The 14,881-nt window shown below is 40.5% G+C and overlaps 1 protein-coding gene across 6 annotated transcripts in view; it reads right to left on the reverse strand.

The window, feature by feature from the left end:
* The window catches only part of Ezh2 (enhancer of zeste 2 polycomb repressive complex 2 subunit), a 67,529-nt gene extending 52,978 nt beyond the window's left edge, over positions 1-14,551 (reverse strand). For 5 of the 6 annotated variants that reach the window (XM_063250671.1, XM_063250670.1, XM_063250669.1 and 2 more), the window contains exon 1: positions 13,626-13,850. In XM_063250671.1, coding sequence (XP_063106741.1) covers positions 13,626-13,708 — 83 coding nt within the window. In that variant the 5' untranslated portion in view covers positions 13,709-13,850. Of the gene's footprint in view, positions 1-13,625; positions 13,851-14,441 lie in introns of those variants that run through there. The other variant, XM_063250672.1, reaches the window with a different exon arrangement.
* Positions 14,552-14,881: the final 330 nt, after the last annotated feature.

The raw sequence follows: 14,881 nt of genomic DNA on the forward strand, positions 1-14,881 counted from the left end.
ACAATGAAACTGTTTCAAAACAACAGCCCCCTGGGGGCTGAGCAGGCAGTCATGAGTTCGAACCCTGGTACCGATAAAAATGAAAAAGACAAAAAAAAAAAAAAAACTCAAAAATATAAAAAAAAAAAAATCACCTAAAATCAAGTCAATTCTTTAGTTCTAGTCAAGAAAAGTTAGACAAAAACTTGAGTACTGAAGTAATTCTCCATTCAAATCAATATTTGAATTATTCAAGTAATTCAGGAATACAATGATAAAGACCCTAACTGGGTTGACAGCAGTGGGAATGAAGGGGGGAAAATGACAAGAGACATTAGTCACCTGAGAATAGCGTGAAGAATAATGTAGTCCTCAGCTGGGCACAAAGGCACAAACCTATAATCCCAGTGCTCTAGAAGGCTGAGCTAGAAGAATCAAATATTCAAAGCCCAGAGTGCACAACTCACCAAAAATACTGTGTCAAAATTAAGAAGTAAAAAAGGGCCAGGGGGTACTGCTCAGCGTGAAAGTTCTGGGTTCCATCTCCCGTGGGGGAGGGGAAATCCTAAATAAACCGGTGCTATGAAACAAGAGAACGTGGCATTGAGAATGCAGAGTAAAAAAGTAAGTATTTACCTGGTTGTCAGATAATGTGTTTAAGCTAGGAACAGAAAAGGGAGAAACAAAGGTCAAAGAAAGAACACCGTGACACTATTCTTGAGCGTCTGTCTCCTGACATACTTAACTTATGTTATAGCTACTGATACTTAAGATATTAGAAATTAAAAACCAGGAAGTGTTACTGTTTTCATCATTTACTTAATAAGTAATACCAAAACTATTACATAATAATATGTTATATACTCTTTAAAACTTTTCTCTCAAAACTCAGTAAATGATAGTGTTTCTACATTTTGCTAACTTCTATAGTATCTATCTAAATAGAAGACAGCTAGAGTTTCAACATCTGCTTCTGCATTCACTATGCTCCAACATGTTCTTTTGGTTAAAGTGTATGAAGAAAATCTGATCTCAGCTAGAAAAGCGAAGAATATTTGAAAAGCCTTGAGATAACTGTGGATTTCATGCTTTGTTCCTATACCAAAACTCATCCATGAAAAAGTAGCTAATTCAATCTACAATTTCTTTTCTTTTTGTCTTTTTAAGACAGGGTCTCTATGCAGTTCAGGCTGCCTTGAGCTCACTTTGTAGCCGAAGCTGGTCTTGAACTCGCAATGATCCTCCTGCCTCAGCCTCCCCACCCAGCTTCAACCTACAATTTCAAACTAATTCCTGAAGACAACCACTCTGCTTCAGCAAATAGTGGTAGTTTTGTAGATTAGTAGCAACCTATAAGCTGAAACTGTATCAATAAACTTTCTTGCTATATTAATATTCATTGGTCTGTGCACTTCCAAAGGGTCTTTGTTTGTCTGTTTATTATTGGTGCCAGAGATCAAACACAGGACCTGGCACCTGCAGGGCAGGCGCTTATGCCACTGAGCTAAATCCTCAGCCCTTCCAAAGGGTCTTTAACCATCAATCTCCTCTTGTAAATGCTGGTCCACCAAATCATGCAAACTTTCATAATTTTCATATGGATTGACATACTTCAAAAAAACTATTTTTTAGCCCATTAATTTTATCAAAAAAGTATTTAAATACTGCAAAGTTGTTACACTTTCAGTAACAGACACAAGTTTCCAAAATTTGTAATTTTTGCTTGAAAGCTCAAGTCTTCATTGCCAACAAATATGGTCAACTGTTTTCCTTGAAATGACAGGCTCACTTTCTTGATTTGAGCAAATGTCTGCCAAATGCCTAAATTTGAATAATCATAGCTTGTCAGCCCCTTTTAAGTAAAAATGGCGCTTTCCAAGAAAAAGAGCAGCTAGTCTTCCAAACTATCACTTTGATACGCAGAAAGCATTTTATACACATTCCCATCTTGTTACACAGAATTAAAATGTGTACATCCAAGGGTCCAAAGGTCTAATAAAGTTGAGGACGCTGGCGCTGTTTGTTTGCTTTGGTAGTACAAGGGATTGAACCTAGTACCTTAGCAATGAGCTACTCCCCCCGCCTTTTTTTGAAACAAGGTTTTGCAAAGTTTACCAGGGTAGCTTTGAATTTAGAATCTCATGCTTCAGCCTCCCAATAATTTTGAAATTACACACATGTGCTACCATGCCTGGCTTACAAATATAAATTTTGAAGCCAGGCATGATGGTGCACACCTGTAATCTCAGCACACTGGAAGGCTGATGAGGCAGGAGGATCACAAGTTTGAATCTCATTTCATACTCAAAAAAATTAAAATTAAAAATAATTTAAAAATAAAAAGGCATGAGCTGGGGATTTAGCTCAGCGGCATAAGGGCCTGCCTGGCATGCATGAGGTCACGAATTCAATCTCTGGTACCAAGAAAAAATAAAAAATAAAAAGGCAGGGGATACAGTTCAGTGAGAAGGCTCTGGGTTCAAGCACCACTGCCACCTAAACATTTCTAAAGACAAGTGTAAATATGAAAGCCTAGAAATCACCACTGTTTATTGTTTTGTTTTTTGTGGAGGTTTCTTGGTTTCTGAGGCAGTGCTTGTATGTAATTCAGGCAGTCTTTGAACTCATCATACAGCCCAGGCTAACCTCAAACTCAGTGATCCTCCTGCCTCAGCCTCTTGAGTGTTAGAATTACACACATGTGCCACCAGACCTAGTAAAATCCCCACTTCTACAACAACAACAAAAAAAGAGACAAAGGCAGACAAACAAAAATCTATGTAAAGAATATTTAATGAAGGTAATATAGTTTACTATTATGGAATCCAAAAATGATAGTATGCCACATATCTTTGCCCAATTAAGAGACTGATGTTTGACAAAATTGTTTCATTTCATTCTTTTTTTTATCTTTAGTCACTATAATTTATCACTAATGGTCATGGTCACCTCTCTGACCTCTTGTCACTCTAAAACAACCCTACTCTGTCAACCAATTCCCTATCTACACACACCTCACCCTATCCTCATAAAAGTAAAATTAAAGTTTTGTCCCTAGACTTTTTGCTTCTCTGAATCTTTAACTGGAAACTAAACTCAGGGCCTTCACACTGAACTGTATCTTTACCCCCTGACACACCTACACCCACACCCACATATTTTTTTCTTCTTTGAAGACAGGGTTTTGCTAAATCCCTAAATTGCCCAGACTGGGCTTGAACAATCCTGCTATATATCAGCCTCCCAGGAGCTGGAATTATAGGCATGTGCCACCAAATCCAGCTTTTATCTTTAAAAGAAAATCTTACCCTGAACCTAGGCAGGTGCTTTACCACTGAGCTATATTCCTGGCTTACCCTAAGGACCTAAACATTCCACCAAAATGACTTGCAAAATGGCCAGTATATGAAACTTCTGAAGATTCCATTAAAGGACTTGGGGAAAGCTGGGATAAGGGACATAATCAAGTAGTGAATATGAATTTATTGAGCATTCTGGGCTCAGGCTGATCCTCAGCATCACGTATCTCACATATTCACACACACACACACACACACACACACACACATACACACATAGAAAGAGCATTCCTACAGGGCTAAATCTTGTGAGCAATTCATCCAAAGATGGAAGACACAGACAAAAAGGTCTTAGCCATCTGTGCCTTAGTGGATCACTTGCACTCACAACTACAGATGAGAAACTGTAACGAACGGCATTTGTGTTAAAACATCCTTAGGAAAAAAATACACCAGAGACTAATAAGGGAAAATAAGAGAAAAAAGTAAAGATCAGCCTGGTTTCAGTGGCGCTAAGAAGATAAAAGGTACACAAAAATTACAGTAATTCAGCAATTTTAGCTGAGTAACAGAAAACATTAACACAATCGTTCCAACAAAAGCAAGTAGATTCTACAGCAATGTTTCCACAAAAATAAGATCACTTTCCTCCTTCCAGCAAGAGTAAACCCATGGATTCAACAGCGAGTCCAAAAAGCCAGCATTCTTGTGTTTATCTAAAAGTACTATCAGCTTACAAAGATATGTCTAGAAAAGAAATCAATGAATTATCACAAATCTCTTATCAAAGGATTTGTTGAATAAAAGACTCACTAAACTGACATGTAAAAAGTGTCAATGTTGGGCTGAGGCTTTAGCTCAGTAGCATAAGTGCCTGCTTTGCAAGCGCACTGTCCTGAGTTCGATTCCCAGTACCAAAGGTGGGGGGAGGGATATTTTCTTTGAAAATTGTAATAAATCTGTTTTATAAATTCAATTCATAATTTTGTTGGGTACATATTCAGTTTACTGAGACACTCTTAGGGGAGAAATGGAACCAAAAATATGTACCAGGAACTAAAGCTATAATATTCAGTTCATTATAATTCAAAGGTGAGCTGCCTGTTATTTCAATACACCATTTAATAAACTGACGAGAATGAAACAGTAGATAGGTCCAATAGCAGATATTCTTTCTGCTAAAAGTTCCTCCTGCTTCAATCCCCCTAACTGCTGGGATGACAAAGGTGCACCGGCACGCCCAGCCACTCAGAAGTGTATTTGTAGTCTTATACCTCACATAAAAGCAACGTCTAATTTCACTCACACAAATCTTAACAACACACAGTGAGCAAAACTCTAGAGGAAGCTCAACTGAAGTAAATACAATGAATGAATGCCACGAACTCATTTCACAGTAACAGCAAAATGACAGCGTGAATTTGCTGCTTCCACCACTACCAATGTGTCTTTCACACTGAAGGTGTTCAGCCACATTCTTACACTGAGTCTTTCTCAGACAGTACTGACTCCTAAGTGCAAATTAACAACTGCTCAGTCTAGGAAAACTGGGCTGGTCACAGGTCTAGAGAAGGTATTTGTTTGGGTTGTTTTGTTTTGTTTTATGGCACTAAGGATTGAATCCATAGCTTCATACTATGCTATACCTCTCCAGTCTTTTAATTTTGTTTGTTTTTGTTTAAGACAAGATTTCACTAAGTAAGTAGCCCAGGTGAGATTCAAACTTGAGATCCTCCAGCTCAGCATCCCAGGTGCTGGAATTACAGATGTATACCACTATGCCCATCTTAGAGAAACTATAATAAGACATCTTCCTACACACATTTCATTGGTAAGTTTGCCAAATACTATCTTTGCCTGATATACTCACTGTATATTCTATTGTCCAAAATTAAAGTACAATTCCTTCTGAGGAGAGAATCATAAAACAGACTGGGTTGTTCAAAATACTAATTTACAAAACCTTAGAATTTACAGGAATCCTACAATCAAATCATCATCTAGTGGTGTCAGAATTTTAGATAGAATGATAGTCAGACAGTTAACCAGCCAGACAGCTCCCAGCTAGTTATTTTAGGACAGTGCAACAGAGTGTAAGTGCCAGTTCTCTAGTTAATAGATAGCAGTAGAGCCCTCACTGAAGCAGAGACCCTCCAGAAATTCCCTCTGTTCGTCTTCACTCAGGTACAAGAAACAGAGGTAAGGGAGGCAGGAACAGCTAGAACTAAAAGCCTCTTCATGATTTTCCTATATGTATTCAAGGTTTATCACAAATATAAATACAGGGGGCAGGGATTTTGCTCAGTGGCATAAGTGCCTGCCTGGCAAGTGTGTAAGGTCATAAGTTTGATCCCCAGTACAAAAAAAAAAAAAAAAAAAAAAATATATATATATATATATATATATGTATGTATATATTGCTGAGGAACTAGAAAACTTCAAGCCCCTTAAGCATTATCTATTTAAAAATCAGTAAGATTAGTCAGTGTTCGTGCTATGATCAGAACTGGACCCCTATAACATCGAGAAACTGCCAATGTGCTGTTACTACAAGGTGCTGACGCCTTAAGGTAGCAGTCCCTGCTGCTCCTGCCCGTCCCTCACCTGAGGGTGCAGCAGGAAGGCCTCATCAGCTGCCAGCGACCTGGTCTTAGACTCCCAGCATGAAGAACTGTGCGAAAGGCATTTCTGTTCTTTACAAATCACCCAGGTTGGGGAATTTAGCACAAAATAAACTAAGACAATCTGTCTTACAAAATACTGTACATCATCTGTTGATAACATCACTTATCAAAATTTAAGTCCAACTGCCCAGTGTGGTGGCACATGCCTCTAATCCCAGCACTTGGGATCTGGAGGCAGAAGGATTGCTGTGAGTTCAACGTCAACCTGGGCTACATAAGCAAGTTCAAGGCCAGCATTACATAGTGAGACCTTGTCATTAAAAAGTTAAATTATCATTATTCACAGATGACATGACACTACATTGGAAGACCGCAAAAATTCTACCAGAAGACTTCTAGATACAATAACCAAACTCAAAAGCATAGCTAGATACAAAGTCAACACTCAAAACTCAATAGTATTCCTGGTACACAAACAACAAAACACTGAGAAAATCAGGGAAACCACACCCTTCACAATAGCAACTCAGTGAGACCCTCTCTCTAATTTTTCTTTCTTATCTCTTTGAGACAGAGTTTCACTATCTAGTTCAGGACGGTCTTGAATTTACTTTGTAATCCAGGCTGGCCTCAAACTCTTAGTGACCCTTCTGCTTCAGCCTCCGAGGGGCTAAGCCTACAGGCTTACACTACCAAGCCCAGCTCCTCTCTTTAAATTAAAAAAAAAAGAGCTGGGGATGCAAGATGCATCCCCAGACTTTCAGTGCAAAGGTCTTAGGTTTAATTCCCACTTTGGCCAAAAAAAAAGTTACATGCAATGTTCAAAGACAGGTAAGGATGTTTACTTCATTTTGAGGAAAAAAAAACTATATCCATCACAAAGGAACAGAGGAATGGTTACTGGAATACAATGTATTTCACTTACAAGGCAGCGGGTAAGAAGCCTGTTAAGTCTAGCACTCTGGAGACTGAGGTGGCAGCAAACCAGCACCCAACTACACAGCAAAACTTGTTTGTTGTGGGGGAGTGGGCACACAAGAACAAAAGAGGTACAACCTGAGAGCCCAGAACAGAAGACAGCAAATTTTTCTGTGAATAGCTACATGGTAAGCAGTCTCTTAGGCTCAGCAGACCACATTCATTCTTTACATATTCTTTTTCTTTTGGGTGGGGTGGAGGGTCAGTATTGTTGCTACAACTTTTTTTTTTTTTAACAACTCTTGTTTTTGGTAGTTGTTGTTTTGTGTGTGTGTGTGTGTGTGTGTGTGTGTGTGTGTGTGTGTGTGTTGAGACAGAGTCTCACTATGTAACCAAACTCAGGCCATACATTCTCCTGTCTCAACCTCAAGTGCTCAAATTACAGGTGTGTGCCACCACATTCAGCCAACTCTTCTTTTTAAAGTCGACATTCTTTGCGTATGGACCTTACAAAAAACACATCCCTGGCTACAAGTATAGCTTAATGGGCCCTGAGTAACCCCCAACATTACTCAAATAAAAAAAAACCCTTCGAGCTAGATATGGTGGCACATATCTGTAATCCCAGCACTATGAGATCCTGAGGCAGGAGGATCAAAAATTCAAACCCAGCATGGGCAACTTGTTAAAATCCTGTCTCAAAACTTAAAGAAAGAAAAGAAAAGGCCTGGGGATGAAGTTCAGAGCAAAGACCCTCCTGGGTTCAATCTAGAGGATGGACACCTAATGGGACTAGGTGAGAAATTAGAACTTTAAACCCAAAACCAGCACATCCAAGTTCAAGTTTTTAACCACTAACTAGTTCTTGTTACTTAAATCTCTCCTCCATCTGATTGGGAAGTTACCTACATAAAGTAATGAGCAAATATCATTTGTGTCAAGCATTTGTATAGAACACCTAAAGAAATATCAGATCTTTTTAATGAAATAAAGCTTTCTGGACTGACTTTTTAAAAAGCTGTGTGGCCGGGCACAGTGGCACAGACCACCAAAAAACAAGCAAAAAATCTGTTCTAAGTTAAATAACTTGTTCTCATTTTTAGAAGGTATATGTAAAAATAATATTCACATATGAACACACTGAAAAATGTTTGGGAAGTATACATACATAACTGCTAATGGGATTACAGGAATCAAGAAAGGCTTCATTTTACAAATGTCTAAATTATTTCAGTATTTTAAATTGAACATATACTACTTTTAATCTATGGACATTTATAAATACAAATGGATAAAACACACATAGAATCTTTTTCTTTACATACTAGCCTCTAAGCACATATTTAAACTCTCAGAAGTATTTGTGTCCATTAATGAAAGACTATATTGATTCTTAGGAACAACAGTGGTACTATAACTAGTTAATAGTAAATAACAATCATTTCTCAAACATCATGCCAGACCTAGTTCTAGGACCTAGTTCACATACATTAATTCCCTTAACCCTTATACTCCTTATCAAACCTGATCATCAGTGGCACCAATTTACAAACAGGGAAACACACACAACCAGAGGACAATACTCCAGGCACAAATTGGCAAGTTAGGAGTTGAAACCCAAAGCAACTGCCTCACAGTGTACTCCCATAACTGTCACAGCTATGGCTAAGACATGAATCTTCAAACTGAGATCATCCTCAAAGACACCTTTTAGTCTATAAACTGCAACTATCTACTTTGAAACATAACTGATTGATTCAAATAAACACTCTTTTTTTGAAGCTGATACATCTTTAATCAACCAGTAGCCAGCAAGTGACACAGTCAATAATATAGTGTCAAACAGAACTAAATTCGGATCCTGAGTACAAATTTCCGACTGAATCCTGAACAAGATCTTCCCACTTTGTAGCAGTATAAGCTCTTCAGGCCTTTGTTTCCCCTGAGTTACATCCCCAGTCTTTTTTTGTTTGTTTTGAGACAGGGTCTCACTAGGTCACCTGAGCTGCACCACAGCATGTGATTCTCTGCCTCCCAGAGTGCCCAGAATTGTGGTTGTGCACCACCACACCCCTCTCTGAATGAATTCTTACCTGAGTGGACCAGTTAAGTTTTCTTCAGTTGCTGTATCAGTAAAGGTTTGCATGATGTGTTTTGTAGTCCGCAAAAATAGACACAGCATTTACCAATTTAGCTGTTTCTTTTTTTTCCTTTTTAACCATTTCTAAATGTCTTAACAGTGGCATTAAGCACCCTTGTCCCCTAGTGCACAATGAAGACTAAATTCCAGAACCCTCCCTCAGATACCAAAATTCCCAAGTGCTCAAATCCTGTATATTTGCAAGAAAACTAAACACATTCTCCCATTACTTTTTTTTTTTTTTTTTTTTTTTTGAGACAAGGTCTCACAGTCCAGGATGGCTTGAGCTCACTTTGTAACCCAGGATGGTTTTGAACCTGCAAGAACCTCCTGCCTATGCCTTCCAAGTGCTGGGATTACAGGCAATGCACCTACTACTTTTTTTAAGGTGGTCTCACCATATGCCCAAGCTCACATAAAATTCACGGACTCAAGCAACCCTCTTGTTTCAGCCTCCCATGTAGCTGCAGGTACACAACGCCATTCCACAATTGTTCAGCTATCCCATTTACTTTAAATGATCCCTGGGTTACTTAGAATACTAGTATCACTCAAATGCTACGCAAACAGATGTTACACTGCACCAGTTAGCGAATGTGGCAAGAAATAATGACTATACATGCCCAACACACCATGTATTTTTGGTAGTATTTTTAACCAACAGTTGGTCCAATTTGCAGATACAGAACCCAGCAATACTGAGCACAGTCTATATATTCAAAACTTTGTTCAGCCATCACCACCATCTATCTCCAGGGTTATCGCATCACTCCAAAGAGAAGCTCTGCACTCAGTAACTCCCATTCACTTTCCTTGGCCCCTCATGATCAACTCTACTTTCTTCTCTAAGTTCTCCATTCTAGCTACTTCATATACATGGAATCATTCTATTCTGTACACTTTTTGTACAAAAGATTTTGTAACAACTTTTTTAATTCCACACATCTTCAATGTTGTACAGCATGTATCAGAATTTTTTTGTCAGAATATTTATTGTATGCTAACCCCAGTTTGTCCATTCATCTACTGATATATGCAAGTTAGTTTAAATTAAAAATGATGTACCTGATATGAATTTAATCACTATTTTTTTAAAAAGCTTCTGGCAAATTGTAGGCATTTTACTATTACAGCTGTTCTGCTTTAATGATGAAGATACATTCTAACAAATGTGTTGTTGGGCAACTGGCATATAAACCATAGTGGCTACAGTGTCACTGTCATATAATCTATGAATCCATCCTCCTCTACATGGCCTGTCACTGACCAAAGACTCCCTATACAGTGCATGACTGTAATTCCTTTTTCATTCCATTTTTGTCATTCTTGCACCAAGCAGTCATGCAGCAAAGAGATGTGGACCTGTGCAGCCCTTTTAAAAATTAACCATCTATAACATCTGAGATATTACTGGATTTGCTAATCTCTATTTATATAACTTTAAAAGAATGAACACCTCAATAAGAAATCTATAATTACATCATCACTACTTACTTCTGGTTTAGCTTTAGAACTTAACTTGAATTATTCTAATAAACTCATTCATTTTAACAAGATACATTTCAATTAAAAATATGCTATATCTCCTCTTGTAAATCTTTCCTAGTATTTTTATGCAAGGATCATTAGTTTCAAAATCCAAACAAAAATCAAATGCTAAATATCCAGGTGACTAAGCTTCTCTAGTTCCCTGAAGTATCAAACATGAATACCAGTGGTTATACTTAAAAGACTATCCAAGTTTCAAAGCTGGAAATACAGCATAAGCCTGCAACCCAGTACTTTAAAGATTTAGGCAGAAAGACAGCAAGTTGGAATTCAGTCTGGGCAAGATAATAAATTCAAAGCCAGACTAGACTACATAGCAAGACCCTGTCTCAAAAATATACAAACAACTTCCAATTTTCAGCCAAGAACAGTGGCACATTCCTTTAATCCTAACCACTTGGAAAATCAAGGCAAAAGGATCCCAATTTGAGGTCACCCTGAGCAATCTAGTAACTGAGACCTTTCTCAAAATTTAAAGAAGATTGGGGATGTAGCTCAGTAGTAGAGGCTTCCTTAGCATGCACAAGGCCCAGGATTCAAACCATAGCAAGGGACAAACTCAACTTTCAATACCATAAGATTCATATTAAAGGAAAACATCAAAATTTATCTTACTTTATTTTTCTTTATAATTTCTGCCATTCAAAAAAGGTGAAAAAGACCGTGTTCTTCATAACATAACTATTAATATACTCTGTTTGCTTTCCAAATCCCTGTGTCAAATGTTTTCACATCTTTCGTATGTTGTTAATTCAATCATTTTAAAAATTCTCATTTTCTTCCAGAGGTGGTGGCACACACCCATGACTGCAGCATTCTGGGAGGATAAGAAAGAAGGATCACAACTTTGATCACACCTAAGCAATTTAATGACTTTTCAAAAGCCTGTCTCAAAAAAATAGAGTTGAGGAGGTAGCTCAGTGCAAAAATCTTAGGTTCAGGGGCTGGGGATTTAACTCAGCGGCATAAGCACCTGCCTTGCAAGCAGGTGGTCATGAGTTCGATCCCCGGTACCGATAAAAAGAAAAAAAAAAATCTTAGGTTCAAACCAAGTAATACAAAAGATGGGAGAGCGGGGGAAGCAGGAGAGGGAAACAGAGACAGGATGCACACAGCGACAGAGACACAGAGAGAAAAAGAAAGAAGTTGAATTTATAAACTCCCTACTCCAGCAACTGCCAATCTAGATGCTAGGTATACAAAGAAAAATAAGACAGCCTCTGCCTTGGGCACTTAGGAGTGTAGCAGTCAGGGAGAGGGAATTGTGAATAAGTGATTATAATACAATTCGATACCTACTATAATGAAAGTGTGCACAAAGCCCTGTGGGAACACAGAGTGCCTGGGAACTCAGGAAGCCCTCTAGCAGTAAAGCACATCTTCTAATGAAGCTTTCTCTGGATTTAACCAATTGTTCCTTCCCACCTAGACTCCTCTCTGAAAGGTCTTGCCAGTCCACATAATTCTTTCACAATTTACAGAAAATTTTTTCACCATCTACACTGCCATAAAGACCAAAACTAACTCAAGAATCATTTCTAGTTGATTTTTTAATTCACCTGTATCATCATAAGATTTGTCCTTGTTTTTTTGTTTTTAAGCAGCAACTTTTCTTAGTCACTATCTACACTTCTTGGGCCTGTCACCTCAAAGGATGGGGGTGGGGGGCCTCCAGTGGAATCTTGGAGAAACCTGCCTAGTTTTTGAACAGCCAACACAAAAATAATAACCTGTCTGTAACACACCAGACAAAGCCAGTATCAAAAAGAACTTTTTGGTCTAACTACACTAAATCAACAAGTGTTTTTCTTTTCCATGACTACTGAACTAAGTATACTTTCAATTCTACCAAAAAATTTTTTTTCTTCATTAAAAAGGGCTTTTTAAAAAAGTCTTGTGACAAGAACAAAGGTATCTAATAGAAGGTATTATGAAAGGCAAAACCAGAATTTTTAAATTCTAAAGAACCCAAGTTTTTGCCAAAAATCTGCACAATTAGCTCATCTTATAAGAATGAATGAGATCAATTGGATTTTTAAATACATAATTAGTAAACTAATACAAACATAAACCTGATTTTATAATCTCAACACAGCAGTCAGTGCCTCAAATGCTGTACCTCAACACTGCAGAACAGATGCATACAGATTTTCACGGTGTATTTCTTTGTTTCCATTTACTTCAGCAAATGAATCTTAGGTCTTTATCAGATAGAAAAATGCAAACAGAAAAGAACCTTTTTTTTTAACTTTCTTGGGATATATTCACTTCCCACCAAAATGACAATTTAGGATGCAATTTTCCTAAATGTTTCTGGGACTTTATTATATTCCCCAGCACACCTTGAAAACGCTGGAGCCGGACTCTAAGAGGTGAATTTTACCTATTTCGACCTTTACAAACCATGAACAGAAAATTTAAAATAAGCTTACTTTCATTTTATTGCAAATAAAATTATAAACAAGCTAATTGGAATTACACACTCGCTCTCCATTTTCTCTCTAAATATGAATTAGCTCCTAAAGTTCAATGAGGAAGAAAAAACTCACTAAATAAAAAACTCAAACCCGAGCAGTATAAACAACTCAACTGTGCCAACATTTTTAAAGATTTACTTTTCAAATGTTTCATGTGACATTAGAACACCATAAAACTAAACCAGCAACAACTTTCTTGAAACCCAGAAAATCTTGTACTTTAAATACCAACGATTTTTACTCCCAAATAAATTTAAATTTTACAGCTCTTGTCTGATAAAGTAACTTTTTAACTAGAAGCAGCATACATTCAATTTCTCAGGCAACAAATATTTCCACCTCCAGTCTTTTCTGACTCACCAAAGCTATTGTTCACCGAAAACGAGTCCAATTAATAAAGAAACTGACAACCCTATAGTCCAAATACACATTTGTCAAAGGCACCTTATTAACGATCACTCATTTCTACAACCTCATCTTCATTTAGGCCCCCGAGATTTGGGAAATCAATGACCAAATGACAGTTAATTTCGTTAGCACCTGTCGCCATTCTCAGACACATCTCACAAGTTGACCAAAATAGTTCCTAATTTTTTTTCTTTTTAAAAAGATTGCTATTCTTTAGAAAGCGGGAACTCACGAGACATTCATCAAGTTTTCCAAAAGACAGTGCTCCTTGATCCTTCCCATTTTCAAAAGTAACCCGGCGCGCAGCACAGACATTCGGGGGTGGGGGTGGCGGGAACACACAATGCAGCGGGGTCCACGGCGACGCTCCACACTACCAAAACGGAGGCGGCGAGGGCTGCCCGAATCTGTCCCAACTTAGCCTGGAGCTAGACGGCTAGGGACGTTGGGGGCCGGGGCCTGGGGCACGCGGGCTCCGCTGGTCGCTCCGGGCCGACGCCGGCGCGAGGCCGCCCAGGTCCCACGTTGCGCGCGCCGCCCCCGCCCCCTGCCGCCGGCGGGACCCGGGTGTCGCGCCTTCCCCGCGGGCCAACTCCTCCGAGACAGCCCGTCCTTTGTCTGAGCGCCGGCTCGCAGCGCTGTCCTACCAACTTGTGTTGGTCCGTCCCACCGGGAGCTCCCGCCGCCCCACCACACAAAGGAGACGGGAAGCTCGGGGCTACCGCCCCGGCCCGGCCGCCGCCGCGACGCTCCCGGCCCCAACGGAGACAGGCGCCGAACAGGAGCCCCCGCTCGTGGCCCCGCTGCCCTGCGCCCGCCGGCTCCGGGAGTCGGCACTGCCCACTGGCGGGGCCGCGAGAGCCGACCCCGCACCTCCTGGCCCCGTCCGAGATTTCCCCTCATCTCCTACCCGCGCCCACAAAAGCGACACCGGGGAAGCCCGGGTGCCAGGGACCGGCCCCGCAAACGGCGGAGAGGTCCCAGCGTTACCATCGCCCAGGGTCGCGCTTTGGAATCCCGTCGGCCGGCCACCGACGGCGCACTTTACCTTTTCCCCACGCGCCAGCCCGCGCCACCGCCGCCGCCGCCGCCGCAACAACCACCGGGTTTCCACAGCCTTCTGTGTCCCAATGGGTGTCGGACGCGACCGGACCGAGCGCCAAACGCGGTAGCCCAATCGCCGTCGCTTTTATTTGCGCTCCCCCCCGCCCAATCAAGCGCCGCCCCGATTGGCGAGAGGCGAGAGGGCGCCGTCCAATCACAGGGCCCGCCGGGCTCAGCGGCGCCGAGCCAGCCCAACGCCAAGGGCTCTCGGGGATGGCGGGCAGGCGCGGCGCGTGCGCGGGCGTCAGGGTTCGCGCCGAGGAACGCCGCTTACGGTGTGGAAGCCTTTACCGCTGTGTCTTTGTTCTTTCTCCGAGCGCGCGGCGCCTCTCAGGAAGGCGGTGCGCAGGCAGGAGGGGACGCGGGCCCTTGGTGGGACCCGAG

This window comes from Cavia porcellus, unplaced genomic scaffold (genome assembly GCF_034190915.1).
Source record: "Cavia porcellus strain 051 isolate PalLab524CR breed Dunkin Hartley unplaced genomic scaffold, mCavPor4.1 scaffold_6, whole genome shotgun sequence".
In the NCBI taxonomy this organism is placed as follows: domain Eukaryota; kingdom Metazoa; phylum Chordata; class Mammalia; order Rodentia; family Caviidae; genus Cavia; species Cavia porcellus.